Source organism: Ostrinia nubilalis, chromosome 9 (genome assembly GCF_963855985.1).
Source record: "Ostrinia nubilalis chromosome 9, ilOstNubi1.1, whole genome shotgun sequence".
Classification (NCBI taxonomy): domain Eukaryota; kingdom Metazoa; phylum Arthropoda; class Insecta; order Lepidoptera; family Crambidae; genus Ostrinia; species Ostrinia nubilalis.
In genome coordinates, this window is record NC_087096.1 from 12,965,770 (window position 1) to 12,988,138 (window position 22,369).

A 22,369-nucleotide genomic window follows, 5' to 3' on the forward strand; every position below is an offset into this window, starting at 1 on the left:
ACTACTAATCGTACAAAATAAGTCGTATAATATCGATACAGCTTTTAGCAATAATAAAACTGCATTTATCGATAAAATTGTTACGTAACTCAGAATTACGACATTTCAAACGATTTCAGTGCCACCCAAGACGATAATTGTGCAAATTTTAAGTCAAATCGCTGTGTAATGACAAAAAGTTTGGAGTGTAATGGGCAAAACGACCACAATCGGTCATTGTGCTCGCTGGCGACTGAAACAAAGGCACTTCACAACCAGCCTCTTGCACAACTTCCTAGCGATCTACTTCGACAGAATTTTTAGGAAAATCTAGACACTTGACACAGCGAACTTGTGAAAATGTCTTGTGTACATGCAACACCCAAACAATCAATATCGACGGGGTTGCTATGAAAGGAAATGAAATCCAAAGTAAAATTGGAGGTCCACGTTACGATAGTGAACTGGATATTTGCTTTCCATGAATGACAGAAATTTTACTTATGGTCGGTGACGCCTAAATGTTTGGAGACATTATTGGACTTTACATAAACTCTCGTCAGGCATACTAATTAACCGACCCAGATAAAATCTCCCGTAGTCCGTGCAGTGGAAAGATTCATTTAAAAACGAGTTCAACGACAGCTCTCGGAATAGTTAATTCAAAAATACCTCAAAAGTTCATTCAAAAATTGCAGCAGCCGTACCAGGCCTTGTTATCGTGTCTGTTTTTTGTAAGTTTGGAGTACGTTTGAGCCGCCGCGACGAGCTGTTATTGAGTTGGGCTCAAACCCCGCCATTCATATTTACAGCTTCTTTTCATCCGACATCGTATTCAACGCGGTAATTGCCGCCCAACTTGTGAACATTTTTACTACCAACATCAGGTAAATAAAAAAGTTGAAAATGGAGTCTTTTTCCAACAGCATATCGTAATTCATTTGTTTTAAATCCAAATATTTTTTCAGTGTAATATATCAAACAATGACAAATGGTAGTAGTGTTCAGTTAAGTGCCGTTTAATTGTCGTTGTAATGGTTTAATGCGTCATGCTTTAAAGCGACTGTGAGACCGAGATTGAGCAGCAGCGAGCATACATACGCCGCGCCGCAGTGATACAAACGTGGGAATCTCGTTACGTTTATAAATCACTTGAGATAATGTGTTGGTGAAGTGCCGACTGGTATTCGGGTAGATTATGCATGTATTAAAACGTAATGGTTGGAGCGTGAAGCTGGCAGTCGCACGTGCGTGCTAAAACGCGCAACCTTGCTCTCCCCTCGTCCTACAGGAACCGGTCGATCGGGCGAGTACCGGAATTTTGCTTGGAGACAACCATCTCGTTCTGACCTCCCGTCCTCCCTTAGACCCTTCGTGGAATATGAAAAATAAACAATGCCCGAGCTCAGGGTATCTGGTTACAGTTCGTACTATGAGAGCATGGCTAATGAATGCTGCGTTCGGAACGTTTATGCAGCGGAGCATGCAAAGTAAAAGAACTATAGATAGTTTGTAACAGTCTTCACATGGTAAACGGAATCGATATTAAACTACCCAGTTCAGTTATGTAGAATGTAGATAACATGACTTCCATTCTTTCTTAGAAATCCGTCCGCGTGGGTTTGCAAGATTGTATGCAAAAATATAACATTCGTTAGCTGCATGCATATTTCATGTTTTGATCAATGTTGCCACATACCCCAGTATAAATGTCGTTAGTGCTATAAAATTTTGCTACAGGTTCGCCCACGGAATTGAGTAATCTTTTAAACAAAAGGGTAAACTAATTATGGTAAAACCACCGATTTGTTCAACTGAATGTGCAGTGCATGTTCTGTTACAGTTTAATACTTATCTTTTTCCATAGTTTCTTATCATACGGCATTTACAATAAAGATTGCCAAATTAAATTAATGCAATCATAAGTACCTATACGTATTATTGGAAACTCAAGGACCGTTGGTCACGAAACGTCTTAACTGAACGGTTAAATGTGCAATGGCTTACATGAAATGTCATGTGACCGTTGACCAACCTTGTGCGTCAGCGGTGAAAGTAATTGGTGAAGCTAGTATTGGCAAGGCAGAAGTCGTTTAAGCATTCATAGCCGTTTGTTTCTATTGACTTACTTTACTTTTTAATCCTCATTAAAACTATCTGACGATTCCGTTATTGGCAGAAACGTAAAGTGAACCGTTTTGTATCCATAAATCTTTATCTCTTTGCAATTTCAACCCACAATTAAGAACGATATACGTCTAACAGCACTTTGCTAACGTCACGGGCCACGGCAGATTGCCCAACAAACCGTGACACGGGATTCACGGCAACGTTTCCCGCACAAAGCCCTTTCAGCTCTACCGGTTCAACCCTCAGCGTGTAAGTAATTACTATTCTGCCCTAATTCCTGGTTGCCCTGATGCCGGAGCAGGTGACCTGCTTCACTGCGGAACCGATAGGCGATGCATCTCTTTGAAATAGGAACGGTGTATTCAGTGCAATTCATAACTGGACATAGTCATAGCAATCTAATCTTGCTTATCGTAAGGCGTAAGGACTGGGAGAATTACCTCCCAGTAAAACAATGTTTCTTATCATGAATTGCAATGTTTCATAATCTATTTATACGTCTGCTAATATTAAATAGAAAATGTAGAGACTATTTATATTTTTGGTTCCACCGAAAGAATCTTCGACCTTGTAGCGTCCAGTAATCTAATTTAATACTGAATCATGTTGCCGAAAATTCTGGATCAGAAATTCCGTAGCAGGAAAATTGAGTTAGCAACTGAAGTTGCTCAATTATTTTTCAAAATTCTTCGTTCTTACATTTTTCCTCGCTCAAATGCTGAGAAAGTTTATGAAATTGAGCAAAAGTCGTCACTATTCATGGAATTTGATTACATTTCAGATCCAGTCCCTGAATACAAGAGAAGAAATTGGAAAAATTCTAATTGAACAAGGTTGGGGTCTGTTGAAAGTGTTGAAAGTTTTTGTTATTTCGGAAACCGCTAAGTTGTTAGTGCTAATAGTTCTAATTGAAAAGTAATGAGCGATCGGTTCTTCGGTACAGTGCAGCGTTCCTTTTGTAATGTGTATGGTTGAAATTTAAAATTGTATGGTCTATGTTTCTTATAACTTACGAAACTGCAATGTTTGTATTCCTTTTTATTTCACGTTTATAAAATGATGCGTTTATTTATGTATAAGCTTCATTCACTTTAATATGACATAAGGCCGATGGATTATTACGCAAAGTGCTTGCACCGCCAAATTGTAATTTGGCAGCCTCTGTACGTAGCTTATCTTAATTTTGGTCGTAAACCTCGGTAAGCTCTTTCCGCGGAAGGGTGCGTAATTGAGCTCCGTGATATTTACATCTTCCTGTATTATTACGACTTCCCATTAATACCCAGCATCAAGAACCGCCCAAACATTTGAGACACATTTGACAAAGTTCAACGTTGTAAACGATGCGATTACCCATTGTATATTATTACAAACATTTGCAATACTTATTTTAGCGAATGTTTGCACTTTCCTCTCGTTTTGTTTTCATATACTCTTCTGACTGTGTTTAAGTTACAAAAAGTTCTAGTTACATAGGTACTGAAGCTGTTAGTATATTCGTCCCACAAATCAAACACATTTTAAAATAGAACTACAATTTACTATACTACAACCTAGTGAGTGTGACTCATGTTCTTATCGTGCTGTCGTGCATGTGCTCTACCTGCGAAGGATGTCTAAGAATAATGAATCATCGCCGTCATTACTAACCATTCGTTTTTATACTTCATCGCGTCTTGTTTGGACAATTCTTTATTTCTGGATTTACTATAAATTCCACTACTGCTTTTTGTATTCCAATCTTCATTTTGACCATCTTTAATCAGTCAGTTAATGTTTGATTCTCTGATGTTCGCTGTCGTAATCAATACTATTCATTATTGTTACGGGTCAGGTAATTTAGAATTTTGATGTGCAGGTTGTTTTGCACGACTTCGCATTTCCCACCCTTCCACGTTACTGCTCCCTTGAGTGAGCTTTTGTTTTGTTTCCACCGTGAAAAGGGATGCCGGGGAAGTGGGTCAGGAAAATTTTAAAACGGCGCGTTTTGAAAATTAAAATCGTTGCGCTTAAAACATAGTATTACTAGAGCATTTAAAAGGCTGAATTAATTATTCGCTCGCCTTTCAAATTTACTTCTTTAAAATTATACAATATCTCCTATCGATAAAAATATAGGTTAACTTTATTATGATCTTGTGCAGTTTTCACCACCTTTTGAGACATTTAAAGTAAGGCATTACTTATCCATATTTTATGTGAACACTGGGAGTGCTATAACATCCTATTCCTAGCAGCAAAAATGAGACGGGTCGGTAAATTTAAATACGTAACCAAATTGTTTCGATTTCGGTTTACTGCAACAGAGCACGCCTTCATTTGGTTACATAATACAATCCAGTCCGACCACTGTCTGGGTCAGGTGCCATATCGAAAACAAAATCCAAAAATAGCGGCATGGAAAATAGAAAAAGTTTTGCTTTTCGCACACGCTAAAGCGATAACCGACTCGGAAATCGTAGAAGGGGCCTCTATGCCATTGTTCTTTGTTTCTATACCGATAGCTAAGTCAATGCAGCATTATAATCTATTTCGCATGCTGTTAAGCGCTAGCCTTGTCGAATTAAGTTTAGCATTACGTCAATGGAGTTGCCTTTGTGTTATGACGAAAAGAAAAAGTCTAAAAATAAACAGCTTCCATCCTTTCCCCAATAACCGTTATTGTTTGTTTAGTAAAGTATTTTCCATTTCACCCGCAACAATATCGAGTCGTTCGGAAAGCGTAGGACCGCGTAATATCTCGTATATGTGATATTTATTGCGACACGTTCAATAACGTGCGTTTTACGTGACGTTATGGCGTTGCCCTGTTCCTGTCTCGTCACACCATCACCCTCTCATGGGGTATTCAATGGGCAATTTGTATACGGAATTCGTTGAGGGATCGTTTTGGGAGATATGACTTGAAATAACAAAGGCTTCAGTTGGAAACGAGACGGATGTGTCAACTCCTGAGTCCTGATGTGTTGACGTGTACCTTGATGATATTGTTTATATTATAGTCCATTTATCAATATTATTAGAAGAACTTTAACGTTCTAAACATAAAGGTCAGAGTTGAAGTCCAGCAGTGTTATGAAAATTTCTATTTACTCGTGCTGAACCAATCTACAAATTAAGTGCCCGTCTGGTACGCTGGAACTTGTTGGAAGTCGAGTCTCGTAAAGAGATTCCCGTTACTAAAACGCTATATTTTAGTGATCATAACTTTGATGTCTTCGTTATAAGTCAAGGATTTATATCGTAATTCATTTCAAAGAACAGTTCAGAGGCGAGGTATATTTTAAGCCTCAAAGATGATGTTAATATGTGATTGCGTTTCAGCTTTGGATTATAATAAGTAGGTATTTAGAGTTTCGCAAACTCTTCCCATCGTTAAAAGTTTTTATGAAGCAGTATTTTAACAGATGTTACGTTCCTAAAACTCCACTCTCACGTAATACATAACCTAATTCTGTCAGAAGACCACAGTAATTAGTGGCGCCTTCGGCACTCCACAGGCTATATTCATTAGGATCGGCCTGTGTGTTTATAATTGACAACGTAAATCAAATTAGTATAGCGTCCCAATTTAATTGGAGCAAGGCTTCATAGGGTCCGATGTTATCAGAAACTTAAAACTCATTCAAACCAACAGATTCTCCAAAATTGTGGTAATTGACATTTCATTGTGATAAAAAGGGTGTTATTATGTCGGATCTCTATTTCGTAAAGAACAGTAGCGGCTTATGCAAATGGAAACTCATTACCAAAATGCAATTACACGTGCCGCATATGAAGTTTTGCTTGCTGCACAGCTTATGCTAATTTTAAAGCACTTGACACAGTAGTTCGTTCCACTTCATTAGCTCGGACACTCAGTGGTTCATGAGAACGTATGTGACGCATACTCAAGGGTATAAGTTTATATTACTCATTCTTACGAGTACATGAAGCTGATGATAGGGCATGGACACAGGCCCTGCATGTATGCTTCGTAAAAAATATAATCGTAAAAGAAAACAGAGAACTGATATGGCATATCCTCAAAATTTCTTTGCCGTATTTAGTACCCATTACCCATTATCAATAGCTGCTTATCAATTTAAACAAACACCTTGGATGATAAATTCTCATTTGGAAATTAATGTAGCATCAGAATGCACCAGATTACTGACCGTCCAGCAATATCTGTTTACTCTAATAACGACAGCATATTAAAAAGTAAAGAGAAATGATAACAGTGATAACTTTTGTCATGTCCTTCCATAATGGCGGCCGACAGAGCAATGAACCCTACATCCTTAATTTAATCACGGCACTTACAGATATGGGTGGTGAACATAAGTCAATATAACCCATCCCATAGCCGTTTTCCGAGTAAACTTGTAACTAAGTTTCTTTGGACACCGGTAAGGTTCTTAGTAATGTAAAACAGAAGTAAATGTATTGTTGTGTAAGTTTGCGTTTGGTTCAAATTGGACATGACACAATTTCGTCAGCTTGAAAGATTTGAATGCTAAAATGTTTGACAAAAGAAGTTACGGTTGACGCCTCTTTTGACTAGAGTTGGGTAAACTTAATAGAGGTTTAATTAAGGACCGAGGACTCTCGGAGACTGGTTTGTTTACTTATCACTCCCAATGAGTTCTAAAATGATATTATGGGGATGTTTAGAAGTGGAGCATGCCAAGGGTGAAAAACTACGTAATCGTGAAAGTCGGCAAAAATCAGAGCTATAGCTCTTACACTTTACACTAGATTTACTTATTGACTATTTATTATAATATTTGAACATGTTGCTATTATTTTTTTACAGAACGGAAACGTCCTAGTTCCATCCCATCCCAGATTTAATAAAGCTGGTAGGTCGATACTTGATAGTACCTACACTAAAATTAAAAATACAGAATGACATAAACTGGTCATCAAACGAATATAACTGCCCACATGTGGAATCGCTGTACGGGATGGGACCAAGTGGCCTTTTGAATCAGCTGCTCTACAATCACTAGAGAAAATGCGTCATACATAGTTTATTTTTTCCTTTGTTGTTATAAATGTTTCCGCATACTACGTATTATTCATAGCCTCGGAGTACTAAACTAATGCTTAGTTGAGGTTTAACAATGATCTGAATTCAACATTCTCTCCATGGATAAACCAGTTTTCACTGTGGCCTACATTATGAGATAACCCATATTATGCGATAATCTAATTAAAAATGATTTTTGCTATTAAACGAGAGTTTGCATCCTGTTAACAGTGGTCCAGTTGCGATTGCATATAAGGTGAAGGTCATGACGTGGTCAATTTAAGTTCAAATACCTATTTAACGCCCGTGAATATTCATTATCAATTTTTGGATGCAAAATTAAATATAAATACATGATATTTTAACTATACGTAAGTCAACGAGGAAACGAACTATAATTAAATAGAGCTTCCTGAATTAATTCAGACTTACATATACAGTTAGTCAGTTGTACGAGGTCTATCCAATAGACTTCAATTATTGAAAAAATAATGTTATCAAGCGAGCATAAAATCTGGTGTCGAGTTGACCGAGTGATTTACTACCCAAGTATCGTCTAGTGGCTTAATGATTTTACGATTAAACGGAGTTCTGTCTTGAGTTTAATGTGGGAGTCGAATAGCGCGTGATTTATTGGATTTTTTTTCTTATTTTTTCGACTAAACGCTCTATTATTAAGAAAAAAAATCCTTACTTTAGAACGGTAGCGTTCGAATCGACTGATGATCGAAAATTGGCTTGGCAATTTAAAGTTATATGATCAGTCAGTCCACTATTATAGTGGAGGAGGCTCATAGTCCAGCAGTGGACTTTAAAGGGCTGTTGATGATGATGAACAGTCAGACGACGTTACTCGGCAATAAGGTAGATGCTGTTTTGCAAGAAAAATTTAAGTCTGTGTAAAAAAACCAAACATCATAATAATGCATCAACGGTGTAGTTTGTGTGCAAGACCCGTAACTGCTGAAGGTATCTCTCAACAGCTTGGCCTGTTAACTAGACATAATTACACTGACTTGATTAGAATTTAAAAACGCGCAATTAAATCAGCAAGCTATGTAAACTACTGAAAACGGAATTTCCGATGATAATGTGCGGAATATTGCAATTAACACAATGGATTAGGTACTCGTATTTACATTATGATTATCATGGATGGCACATACTTATGACAACTTACAATTTTAATTTAAAGCATTTCGCCTTGAAGAATAGCAACAGAAGTCTTATAAAGAGTTGGTTGTTATCCAAACAGCAACCCAAAATGGACCCGTTCAACCCATACCAATCGAAAATAACATTTAAGTGGCGTGTAATTTTTGGTAATCCGTAAATGATGCTGTAACATTGTCATCTATTACGTCAAATGACTAAACTAAGCGTGTAACGTGGGTTGATCTTCGTGTATAAATACACGCGAGAGGTCTCCCGCGGTGTTGTGATTTCGCGACGTCTTCCGTCTTTTGTTTTTCTTGGATTTTAATGAAGCGCCGTGTTTTGTTTCTAAATGTTACTGCACGCTCAAAAGTGTCATTGATGGAATATTTTATATGAAAAGCTAGAGATACGAAATACGCACAAAATAGGTACATTCCTCCAATTAGCTGACAAGCAAATACGGGCTTCAGAATCCCCTTTATAAAGAGAGTTCCTAATAAGGTAGTCTGATTTGTAATCTCGTTAAAACTTACTCAAAATTCCAGACACATTAAAATTCTTGACTTCACGAATGGCTAGAAAAATGTAACCCCTATCATGTGTGTGGGCGTTAAAATATAATGAGAGAGGTTGGCACTACGCAATCAGATCTGAATGTGACCGGGTATGCTAAGAAGACACTAAGCAACCGGTAGCCAGATCGGTATGCTAAAAAAATGCTCTGAATCGATTAGAAAGCTGCATCAGTCCGACACGTCTTCATACAAGCATCAACAACGATTCTAAACGATAAATAATGCTCTCTCTTCCACATGCCGTTAAACTTTAATAGTTCTCGGAACTATTATTCGACTAAATTCTACTTATCAATGAATATTAAATACAGATTCCCCGAATATGGAGCGGTAATAGAACTAAATTTCTACAATGAAGATGAATATTACGCTTCATGAAAGTGAGATTGGACTCGTCGGACATACATGTGGTAAATTTAAACCAAACCATGTGTGGCGTTGTGTATGATTGATGAAACTGCGCTGCTTTGATGAAACTACAGTGCCATAAAAATAGTAGAAGAAACAATAAAGTAGTTTGAAAATGGTTTACTTAATATCGAAGTAACTCCATTAAAACTGAAACCTCTAAAAATACAATTTTGGATTTCTGTTAAACACTCTTGATCTGATAACAGTATCGTAAACAAGATACGCAAAAGAGCGAACATCAGTCACTCGGATATTATTTTAGAAATATATAAATGCATCGATTCTTCGGCTTACTACGAGTATCTGCCAGGTAACTTCTGAGCGGCAAAGCTACTACCTAAGTAGGTAATACTTATCTGCCAGCTAACTTTCCGAACGATGAAGCTGTTCTTTCACTGTTAAGTCAGGCCTGGCTCACTCCGCGCGGTACATCCGATAATTACCTACAGCGAAGCGCCCCGCCGGCGGGTATTATATCAGTCGAGTGTCACGCGCGCGCCCGTCAGGACGCTGGCTTGCGTTGTAGTACCTAATTCTATGATCGAAGTATTATTTAAAAATGGACATAAAGAGAAAGAAATATTATTGTGTGGCGTTCGGGTGTTTAAATTCGAAAAGAAATCTACCGGATTTATCTTTTTTTTCGCTTACAAAAAGATGCTGAAAGGTATGTTGGCCATGTAGGTAATCAATAATTCTTAGGATAGTATAGGAACCTAACCTACCATGACTACTGCTCAGAATGCGTTCGTTCGTTTCAGCCAATTAATGACGTCCACTGCTGGATAAAGGCCTCTCCCAAGGTTTTCCATAATGAATGCGTACTTACCTACATACGTACCTCATTACAAATAAGTAGATTAATTATTTTTTTACTAGACACTACTAGACAGCAACCCTAACAGCGTAAGAAGAGTTCAGAGGCACGCGATAGAAAGAGACAAAACTTGTAGGTGAATAAAATTGTAGGTACGTAGTGCTGTGCGAGCTGAATTCCACTGTATCGCGTCGTAGCAAGACTCGCATTTATTTAAATCGTCTTGCGGAGTAATCCTTCTGTACCTGTACTATTACTTATTCTGTGGTTAAGTTTAGAAGATAAAGAGATAGTAGCGACAGAACAACAGGAAGAAGCAGACGACAGTTATGATGCAAACTAACGTTAAGTTTGTACCTAATTAGTAACTACATAACAACCACTAATAACTTGTAGATGTAAACTTTCTAATGGGTTTAAACAATTATTTGACCGTTTTGTGTATATGGAATATTTATTTAAAATACGGATAAGGAATACACGACCACAGATGATAACTTAACAAAAACATCACAAACATGATTCATTTATGAACACGAATAATGGTTTATTAAACAAAGAAAGATAACGGTACAGTATTTCCATTACCGCGCAAACAATAAGGACACACAACCCGCGACACTCGATGATCGATTAAACCATAATCGAATCCAATCGTATTCGAGCAAACCAATCTGTCCCGAAATAAATTCGGGGTCTATCCGATTAAAGTATAATATTTACCTCTCCTTGACCTAGCGTTGACTCACCGGTTCTGGATATCAAAGTATTACGTGGTATAAAATGTAATGACTCAGGCAGGGCATGATCGAGTGACTTTTGACGTCACGAAAGAAGTTGCCAGGTCAATCTATCTGCAAAAACAAAACAATAGCGGAAATTGGTGCATCATCTGAATAGGCTAATGGACTAATGACCTCTTAAAATGATTTTATATTGTTTCCAGGTTTATCGAGTCATCCTTCAATCTCGCTGATCGTTTTAACGATTTTTAAAATAACAGAACTATTGTAAAGTCTAATAGTGCTTCGATAAACATACATTATTTTGAATATTGACACTACCACAGCCATTATAAAACTAAAGAAAGTAGCTGATAACGTTGCATTTGCATGCACGTGAGAACTCAGCATTATGTAATGGAGAGTGACTCATATAATCAAGAATTGTGTATAATACCACCTTGATAAAAATTGTTATGATGGATTAACGACAACAATTAAACGAATGCCTTTCGAATCTCTTATCAAATTAATAGGTACACGCTTTTTCATGGACTTCTTGGAATATACAATTTGATGAGGCTATAACAAACCTAAACAAATATTAATTTGATTGTACGCTTTTAGACGCTTAACTTTGGCTATTTTCAAGTTGGAAAAAACAAAGGAATATGATAATGCCTATGAAAAAGTCCACAGTAATTAGTTTGAAAGATAATAAAAGGATACGTTTCTTAAAACAACAAAATAGTGATGCCAGAATAGTTATTTTTTAACATGCTATTGAGGAATTCTAAAGACATTGCTTATTGTGGTTGTCAGAAAATGTGGAGAAACCACTTTCATAATGTCCTTCCATATCATCAAACAATAAAACAAGACAATCAGGACACGCGTTGACGAGATACAAATTGCATTGGACGCACTCGACCCCAGCGGGGGCTACTCTTAGCAACGTTATCCGAAGTTTCGACTCTTTCCATCTCTCTCACGCTATGCGAGATACTAGTGTGAGTGACAGTGACAGATAGACCCGACTACGTTAACGGCTAGGGAGTAAGTAGCTGGATGCGCGTGCGTCGAGTTACGGCCGACCAGTCGTCAATCCTTCGTTAGAACCGCTGAGATGCAGTTTAGTTAGGGTTGACACTTTGCAACAAGCTTTATTAATTAGACTATTATTATTTGGAGATTCCATCATGGCTTCTACATTTCAGGGTTCGGCTACGTTTAACTTAACTTGTATCTGGTATCTTAAATCTTTCTGGTATGCTAAATAAATACCTAATATAAAATGGTTTTGTAATATGACACACCAACACCTAAAATCCATAATCAAAATATGATAAAAATTCCTGATAACTATTTATGCACATGCTGTAATCTACTTATCTACGCTTTTATTATGTGTTATGGTGATATCATTAAATAGCTACACTACTTTCATCATTTGACTGGCTTCATACTATACCGGACTGGAAAAAGTATACTTTTAAAATTATGTAATAATAAATAATAATAAAATCGTTTATTACCAAAATATCATTACATATTTTCACATAATAACGTTGGACTCCACACTAGGCAAGCCTGTGTCGTGGAGGCCAGGAGACAGTTTTACGATGTAGAAGGTACTTAAAACTAACAACAGATGTTACAATCGATTATTGTGCTATGTTTTATTAGTATGATATAACATAAAGGTCTTCTTAGTAAGCTAAATAATTGTTGAAGTTGCTTGAGTATGTGTTGTGTCTGTAGTGAATTTAGTTGATAATGTTATTTTAGTATGCGTATGAAATGCTCTGTGTCATCGTAATCTAGTGAGGTAAGCCATGTTCCAATTTTTTGTTTAGCCTCTCGAGTAGATTTGTCTTTAATGTTGCAGCATTTAACTATTTTATTATAAATGAATGGGCTGAGAAATGTATTGAAACGGTGGGCAAATGAAGTTCTTGTTAAAGGGACTGGGATTTTAAAAATTCTTTTATGATAGGAGTTGCTTAAATCGTCGGAATTCAATACAGATTTGTGGGCTGAAGTAGAGATTGATTGAATAAAGAGCTGTCTGACGCTAAGCAGGTTGCATTCTTAGCCCTATTGGAATATCTGACAGGAGGTCGTATTCCACTCAACGAGAGTTGAATAAAATGCACCGATAAAACTGCCAATTTGAAGTGCTCTCCGAACTCTAGCGGTGCTTCGGAATGCACCGACCGTCTTGCTTTGCCGGGTTTGAAGCATTCTACGCGAGTCAGACGCGGTGCAATTTATAATGAACTTGTACACTTTTTTCGAGGAATTCTGCTGATATTTAGCCTTTGCTCGTGCAATTCGTCTGGGGAAGGAAACGTCTTAATTAAGTCTGAAACGAAACACGTTCAATATCACAAAAAATATTACCAAGTATAATGATTAGATTCACTATATCTTTGCGCACTTTTATCTTCTGTTGAAAAGATATCTGGAATGTTAAATTACAAGATAATCCCAAAGTTTTCAGCGAGGAATGTTGAACAATGAAGCAATTAGATACTGTTTAAAAATACTGTAGGAATGCCTTTGATCGTTTCCTTAATACGCATAGCTTTACAAATTAGAAGAAACGCCACCAATTTGAGATCTGTTAATGCAACATCGTCAGCACATTCTACGGAGCTTGAAGCCAACATAATGAGGTTAATTAGTGGCAGAAACCAGTATCTACCAGTGTCGTGTACACTTAAACTTTATTGTAGTACGAAACGTAATAAAATAACTACGCTGAATTCCCGACCTTGGCTTTATGAGTTGTTGAATTTTAAGTGTTTTGGTGAAATGTTGGACCGAGTCCAAATTCCGATACTTACGTAATTGTATACATTTGTCCAGGCTTGGTTAAATTAAATGGGATTTTCCAACAATTTTTTCCAAATCAAGTGTTTGGAACACTTCGTTTCGTAGACAGATCCTAAAATCTGCTATTGAGAAAAGTTTTCAAGAAAACTTCAAAAAAGTCGTTTGTAGCAAAACTTTTCAAGCAAGAACAAGACGTTAAACAAACTATGCATCGTAATCTCCGTTCAACGATGCGAAACTTGAGCGAGGATGCAAAATGTTAAGGACACAGCCTCAAGAAGTTTATGCGTTCAAGTTATCACATCCTCCGGGCGTGCTCAAGTGTTCCTTTTTTGTTTAGGTCAGGTCTTGCAACACCCCCTTTGGCCGAGGTCACGTCACGTCTAATGTTGCTCTTGTTTTTGTCCGCAGAGCCGTCGGTAAAACATGTCTGCTCATCAGTTACACCACAAATGCGTTTCCCGGGGAATACATACCTACAGTGTAAGTATACAATGCTATTTTATTTGATTTTTGTATTTTTTTTTCTGTTGCCCTTAGTGTCTGGTGAAGAATGACGTCTTCATTCTGATCCAGGTCAATTATATGTACTTTTTTCTAAATTATTTTGATTAAAATCTAAATTTATAATGCATGCTAGTTTTCCAACACGAAATGCTTGTTCTTCCAAGAAATGACGCAAAAATAATATATTTTCTTTAATGGGTCTTAAATTAACCCTGTTTAATCAATGGGATTAAAATTCTGTAACCGAAGGCCAAATTCTAAAATGTACTTTATAATTAATCTAGTTGCTACGATAATAAGGTAGAGGAAATTATTCCCCGTTCAATTTCCTTCTCATCCCGCCACTTCTATCGGTTTTAATACTCCGTCCGTTATTAGCTGCATGTTTTTCCATCGCGTTATAATTTCGTAATTGCGATATGATTGGAAATATCCTAGGTTTATTGGAAGAGCTTGTAAAAACAGTATCTTGTACGTGATCTAAAATTATGCTACTAGTATTATCGTCTGCTTGGTCAGATGTTTTATTGAAACTTATTTTCTTGTGTTAATTTTATCGATCGATCCTTCAGCGATCATGTTGATAGCTATTTAAAACTATTTAAACCTCGAGTGTTACAGCTGAAACTAAACTCTATGGTAAGGGCACAGATATAGATATACCTAGATAACGCGAATGCACCTACTTCGCGTGTCCCGATCCCGATAAATCATCGGAATGAGCTGCCGCTGCTTACAGTCCACGCGCGTCTGTTGTTGCATGCGGACGGCCGCGAAAAGTAGAAAAATGCCTCAATGTGTGATAATTAATTGCAATAAGCCAAAAATTTCGAGCTCCCAAAGGCAAGGACATATTTCCTATCACGGGTAAGTTATTTTAATATTATATTAAGTGTTAATTCATTTTAAAACATTTTTTTAAGTATTCCAAGCTGTGGTTTCAAGACTGTACCTAAAAATCTATAACTTACCATTCAAAAAATTTTTTACGATACATTGCCGGGTTTGTTTTGAGCGTTTGATCTGGACGTTATGTGTTAAGAGGCGATGTATAACGGACAAGCGCCACTGTCACGCATCGCTTCGACTTCGTTGTACACGCAACTTCTCATTCGTCTGTCAAATTTTGCTACTAGTGTTGTTCGTTCTACTACTTTAATCAATAATCGATTCTTATCGATATCGGACAGACGAATGATACTAATTATTATTAAAAAATAACTCTCATATATAAATAAATATTCTAATTAATGTGTATTTGTAGTATTTTTATATGTCTTTTTTTCCTAGTTTCCCACAAGATGCAATATTAAAAGAAAAATGGATCGCGGCTACGGGACGGAAAGACTGGTTTCCGACTAAACATAGTACCATTTGTTCAATTCATTTTGAAAGTACCTGTTTTATTGACCCTTCAAAAAAGAAGAGATTGTTAAAAAAAACGGCATGCCCCACTATACATATATTAAAACGGATTGACAATGATGATGAGGTTAGTGAATAGGTTTAATGAGTAACAATATTTTTATTAATAACGTATAAAATAAGGTCAATGCGGGGAAGTCCGGCATACTTTATTGAGAATTCATAAAACAACCATATTTATACTTTGATATTAATCCTAATTTCATTTTGATTAAAAGAAATGGAGAACATGTACTGTATTATATAATATGATATGATTTAATGAAATTTGCTGCGCTTATTTTTATAAAGAAAAGCATTTTTTTTAAAACGTGGCGTATAGACGGACTTCCCCATGCTTTTGGGGTAAGTCCGTCGACTACATTTATAATCTTTCATTCTAAAGATTAATGTATATGCGTATTTGAAATCGATTTGAATATAAATGTCAGTTAAATGTGAACCTTAACGCCTAAGATACAAGATTGCAATCGTGTTTTATATCGCTGTAATTGTAAAGTGAGGCAAGTCCGTCATACTTTTAAGGTCAGGGGTTGTCAGCCTATAAATAGACATAAATAAATGTACCGAGTAAAACAATATTTTATGATGCTTGCTTATAATTATTTATTTAAAAAAAACAAGACAATGCAAAAATCACATAAACCTTAAGGCTTAAATAGTTTTATTAATAAAATAATTATTTATCATCTTTAACTGCCACTTCTGAAGCCACTGAGCAATAGTAGTATTACACTTTAAGGTGCAACAAGATGGAAAATTATGACTCAACGATGTGAAGTACAGTAATTTCTCATTCTAGCCTCGTAGCGCCCACGCGCCTTTTGATAACCCAAAATAAACATGGCGACTACAGCCCAGAACTTTTTTCAACTAACTTTCAATTACCGCCCATGCGCCTTTCAGAAGGCCATATTATTAAACTTTGTCTAGATTTTTGAAATTTCGCGGCTTAAAGAAATAATTTAATTCGATTTCTGAACGAAATATTAGGGAACAGTTTCCGGTATGCTACCATTGGCTGTCACAATTGACAGATGGGATTTTTTGAAAAATGGCCGGCGGTATGGACGGCTCACTAACACGTAGTTAGTAAATCGCATTTTTTTATGATAATCCGTGGTTGTCGAGTATGTTTTTATGCAAAAAGTTGCTAACGAATAGGTATTACTTAAATAGAGATAATTACTTTGCATTTTTAGGGCAGAAATTCTGCGAAATCTTGGTTTGAAATAATATGTACTTTGTGAAGGCGGTTGGGTCGAAGCTAGTACTAAAAATATCATAATATTTTTAGTTTGTGGCTTTGTGTTATATTGGTTTATGGAATATTACTAATATAAAAATGCAACTTATCTTTCACTAATAATTAATTTAATTAATTAATTATTTGTCGGCCGTTTTGTGTAGTAGTTCTAAAAGGGACTACTATGCCGAGAGGTCCCGGGTTCGATTCCCAGCCGGGCAGAAATTGAAATGATGAATTTTAATTTCTGTGATGGGTCTGGGTGTTACTAGTATAATTTGTATGTATTTAAAACGTATATAATGTAGTATATCCGTTAAGCGAGCACCCATAACACAAGCATATTAATTGCTTACTATGGGGCTAGATAGCGTTATGTGTGAAATTGTTCAAAAATATTTATTATATTTATTATTATTATTAATTTAATACTCTTTACACTACTAATTTTTTGTATTATTTAATTTTACATCACTTAATACTTCCTTTTAATCTAGAATTTGTGGCCCGATGGCCTTTGTAAAGAACAAAAGGTAGACAAATAATTGAATTTAAAAACACATGCTAATATAATCATAATTATACCCTGAAAGTTTCACTTCAAACCGGTAACTCTAACACATACGAATTTCAACTCAAAATCTTGGGCTGATAGGACTATAACTATAAGTCCTATAAGAAGGACGGTCGGGTCGTAGTTAAAGAGGATCCAAAAAATCCGTGGGCGCTACGAGGCTAGTGTAGATAATTCTTCTTTAGATAATTCTTAATTCTTTGTACTTATACAATTACTTTTAATTTAATTATTAATATAATCAGTCATTTATTATCACCCCCGAGAACAGGAATTTATAACAAAAAATAAACAAATTTATTATAATAACCATAATGATCGAAAAGCTTATTAATTCTTAATACTTTCTTTTTGGCAGCTTATTATCACATATAATAATTAATTAGGTTAAAAAAAGACAGGGCTGGTTTTTTTTTATTTATATTATGGTATTCCATTCAAAGTCACGTAATGACCAACCATTTCTAACACCTCTTGTCTGCTCAATCCAAATCCGTAACGTTCCATTGTATGCAGATATGATGCTAGTTTATGTTCGGTTTCTTGAGAAAGAGCTGTGCATCTTTCGAGAGTATTAGATTTTACTCTTTTCTTATTGACATGGTCCATAATCGTCATTCTCGGTATGTTATAAATTTGGGCTGCCTTGTATCCACTTAACTCTCCGTTTCGAACAGCACGCACGGCATCTTGTAAATTTTCTTTTGAATAAGAAGCTTTATCTGTCTTTCTTTTATAATACCGCACCATTTCCGTTTTACATTTGTACCTAGAAATAAATTTATAAGTTGAAAATATACTCACTATAAAATATTTAACTGACATACACCACAATTGCAATAAAATGTTAGTTACGCAAATGTTCTGACGATTTCAAAGACGTTTAGTACCTAATATTATTATTACATAAAAAAATTTCGATTATGCAACTACAGTTCGGTACACCAAAAGGTTTACGACATCTGATCAAGGGGCAACACCGGCATATGCCGGACTTTCCCTTACAGACTGTACGAACTTCCCCCAATATTGAATTTGGATGTTAGAATCTGATCACTAGGAATATTTCTTTAAATTAACGTTGAAAATCAAACTAAACTTCACAAATCGACAGTTAGTAATATTAGCTAAACACTTACCAGCTTTCCTTTCAAAAAACACTTGGTCTTGAATTATTTTTTTCACTTTGAACACAAAACGCCTCACTCTTCTTCAACGTGACAACCAAACTAAAAGTTGTCACGATTTTTATTGCTTGAAAACACCACCTAGCGCCATCTGTGTTGTATAGTTTGAACGGAAATTTCGTGCTGTTTTATCGAACTAACTGTTATAAACGTATCTGTTCAAAAATGAACCTTACGTAAGGGTATACGTGGTTACCCCTCTGACGGACTTCCCCGCATTGACCTAGCTGTTACTCGCGACTTCGTCCGCGTGGAATTTTCGCAATAAAAAGTAGCCTTTGTCCTTTCTCAAGGTCTAGACCATCTGTATACCAAATTTCATACAAATCCGTTCAGTAGTTTTGGCGTAAAAGAGTAACAGACAGACAGTTGCTTTTGCATTATATTATGCTAGATTTATACACATACTCACTCACAAATTATACATATATAATATATTATATTATAGGTTGATATTATAAATTCGAAAGTAACTCTGTCTGTCTATACATATAGGTACAGGGTGTTTGACGGAAGGTTAGACAAACTTCGTGGGTGTATATGTAAGGTCATTTTAAGAATACGAGTTCGCCCATTTGACCCTAAGTGAGCCACTTTTTTTTAATTGATATTTTTGTTTTTATTAATTTTTTTCCCAAATTTGACCTGAAAACTGCTTAATTTTTTTTTCTCGCGTATTTTCAACCGCTTTTTTTATTCGATATTAATATCGAATATGTCTTTAGTCAAATAAAATAAATTTTAGATCCAAATAATGATTGATTGAAGCTAGTTACGAGCCGCCAAAGTTTAACAAAAGTACAAACCACGATAAAAAAAAAACTTAGAAGTCGATTTAAAAAAAAAATGAAGGTGATAATGGATTGCCAATAATCTTAAAAACATCTCTAGCTTCTCTTCTTTCTAATGATATATCACATGTAGTAGTTACATATTGAAATTCGTCAAAAACTCAAAGTTTATGGAAGAAAATTGAATAATAATACAAAATTTATCCCTATCGTTTATCGGATCGTGTCTAAAATTACCCTTTTGTAGTTATTTAATTGTGTTTTTTAAAAGAAAACTACATGTGACTCTATAACTATTTGTCTCAAAATAAACTTAAACAGGATGAAATTAATGATACAAAAAAATTTATTATGTGTGACAAAACTGGCGGCTCGAAAAATGCCCGCGCAGCAACGATGTATTATAAGCAATCTGTTTTAGAATTATACATTTTTATTTAAAATTCAATGAAAATATTATTTATTTAAACATTCCGTTTAATATCATTCGTCTGTATATCTCATTCGTCTGTGTATCTCATTCGTCTGTCAGATAATCGATGCCATTTCTGTGATCGTAGCGGTGCGTTGGGGCAACGGCGGCATCGGCATCTTTGAATCGATTACGATTTCCCGTCACTAAATGTTGGCTGTGACGTCACAGTAGGTATTAAAAAGTCGGCACGCTTGGTTTTAATACAGATCGTGTTACTTGCGTTATCTATGTATATCTATATCTGTGGGTAAGGGGGTCGAAATAATCACGACAGTGTCGGTTTATTTTACTAATAAAATCGTTCAACAATGAGTTAAGATCGCTGGACGTAGTTTCAAATCGGGGTTAGTGACAGAACTAGGACATAAACCTTACCATCTTCCAATATTGGGCCGATACTGCCAATCTGCTTTATGGCCGGTTTTTATTACATCATCATTATGTGACAGGAATGTAGGCCAGATGTGTTGGAGCAAAATCCAATTCAAAGAAATCAATGTGAAAAAGTAACGACCGATGACCTCAAAAAGGTAGCAGGATAAAGCTCTTGATGAAGGCTGCTACAAACTGGTCATTATTGTTATGGACATCATTGGGAGACGCCTATGTTCAGCAGTGGACGTCCTATGGCTGTAATGATGATGATGATGTGTAGAAGAAATGGGGAATTACTTTGAAGTAAACAGGGTCTTTTAACAAATTATGTTCTCCCATTCCAGATTCGACAATTACTCAGCGAATGTGATGGTAGACGGCAAGCCCATCAACCTGGGGCTATGGGATACGGCGGGGCAGGAAGACTACGACCGACTCCGACCACTGTCCTATCCACAGACCGACGTGTTCCTTATATGCTTCTCTCTCGTCAACCCTGCGTCTTTCGAGAACGTGCGAGCTAAGGTAAGTTAGACCTTATTTTTATCATGTTTTAGTGTTGTAATTGCTTCTTCTATGATACAACGGTGATGTCGTTACATCAATAAATTCTGTAGTCATATACAGGGTGGAATTTTGTAATGCCACCTGGAGGGAAAGTACTCTTAATACTGTAGATAGAAAATTTTACTGAAAGAAAACATTCCTTTATTTTTTAAAAGAAAGAGAACTGCATTCAAAGATTTTCGAAAATTTTTCGAAAATTCACTACCATACCATACAATTTTCTGTAACATAATTAAAATAATTTAAGATTTCATAGTTATCCTTTCATTAGATTTATCAAGTATGTTAGAGAGATTTCATCCTTATACTTAACCCTAACGATCGATGTAATAAAAATACAGGGTGTAATTTTTAACAGATTTTAGTTGGTTCTATTCCCGGGTGTGACAAGCAAATTTTTTGAAATCTTTGAATGCAGTTCTATTTCTTTTAAAAAATAAAGGAATGTTTTCTTTGAGAAAAACATTCTATCGACAATATTAAGAGTACTTTCCCTCCAGGTGGCATTACAAAATTCCACCCTGTATAGGATCGTTTAGCTACTGTCTAGAACTCTAGATCCATCTAACTTTTTTTCTACACTGTTATGCAAATGCCTCCTAAGAACTTCCCTCTATTGTGATTCTGTTGTTTAGTTAGTTGATTTGATCTCAATTGTTCAGATCACTAGAGATGTGTCATAATAGCCATAGCAATGTTCCTATGGATGCGTTTGTAACAACCAGTCATTCACCACACATAGAAAACTAGTGAGGTGACGGAAGGAGTAAAATATGCCATGAATTAGCATACTTACTATTTAACCGCCTCTGTGGTCTAGTGGTAAGACCACCAGCTTCAGACGCAGAGGTCCCGGGTTCGATTCCCAGTGGAGGCAGATTTTTCTATGCGATTTGTTTGGTGGTAGGGCTTGTTCTAAGTCCGCCTGGCTAGCTACCACCATCTTACCTAAGTCTGTCGCCATTACAACAATGTTAACAGCATTGTTGTGTTCCGTCAGTTAGAGGTAAGATAGCCAGTTCCTCCGTGGTTGAGGATTCCGTGTGAAGCTCGCTTCCACCTTCGGCCTGACCATCAGGTGAGATACAGGCCAAGAGCTTCCTCGTTATGGATAAAAAAAACACAAATCCTCGCAGAATAAGCTTAGCACCTCTCTGCTGGAATTAAAAACTAACACTATCATTTGTTTTCATTTCCAGTGGTACCCCGAGGTCCGGCATCACTGCCCGTCGACGCCCATCATCCTTGTGGGCACCAAGCTGGATCTCCGCGAAGACAAAGACACCATCGAGAAGCTGAAGGACAAGAAACTAGCTCCCATCACCTACCCCCAGGTAAAATACTGCTGAAAGCTTTAGTGTTCATTTGGTTCTTGGTTACATTGGTCAAGGCTCCTTGAAATTGGATAAGACATTTATAACTAGAGGACAAAGATGTCTAGCTAGTCATCTATACTAATATTATAAAGCTGAAGAGTTTGTTTGTTTGTTTACTTGAACGCGCTAATCTCCGGAACTACTGGTTCGATTTGAAAAATTCTTTCAGTGTTAGATAGCCCATTTATCGAGGAAGGCTATA

At 36.3% G+C, this 22,369-nt stretch overlaps 2 protein-coding genes across 2 annotated transcripts in view; one reads left to right on the plus strand and one right to left on the minus strand.

Annotated features, from left to right (window-relative positions):
• LOC135074686 (multiple inositol polyphosphate phosphatase 1-like) overlaps positions 1-22,369 on the minus strand; it is a 480,690-nt gene that overhangs the window by 377,278 nt on the left and 81,043 nt on the right. The gene's annotated exons all lie outside the window — the stretch shown is intronic.
• LOC135074681 (ras-related protein Rac1) overlaps positions 1-22,369 on the plus strand; it is a 41,300-nt gene that overhangs the window by 14,763 nt on the left and 4,168 nt on the right. The window contains exons 2-4 of the mRNA XM_063969047.1: positions 14,056-14,127; positions 20,569-20,749; positions 21,991-22,125. Of these exons, the coding sequence (XP_063825117.1) occupies positions 14,056-14,127; positions 20,569-20,749; positions 21,991-22,125 (388 nt within the window). The remainder of the gene's footprint in view (positions 1-14,055; positions 14,128-20,568; positions 20,750-21,990; positions 22,126-22,369) is intronic.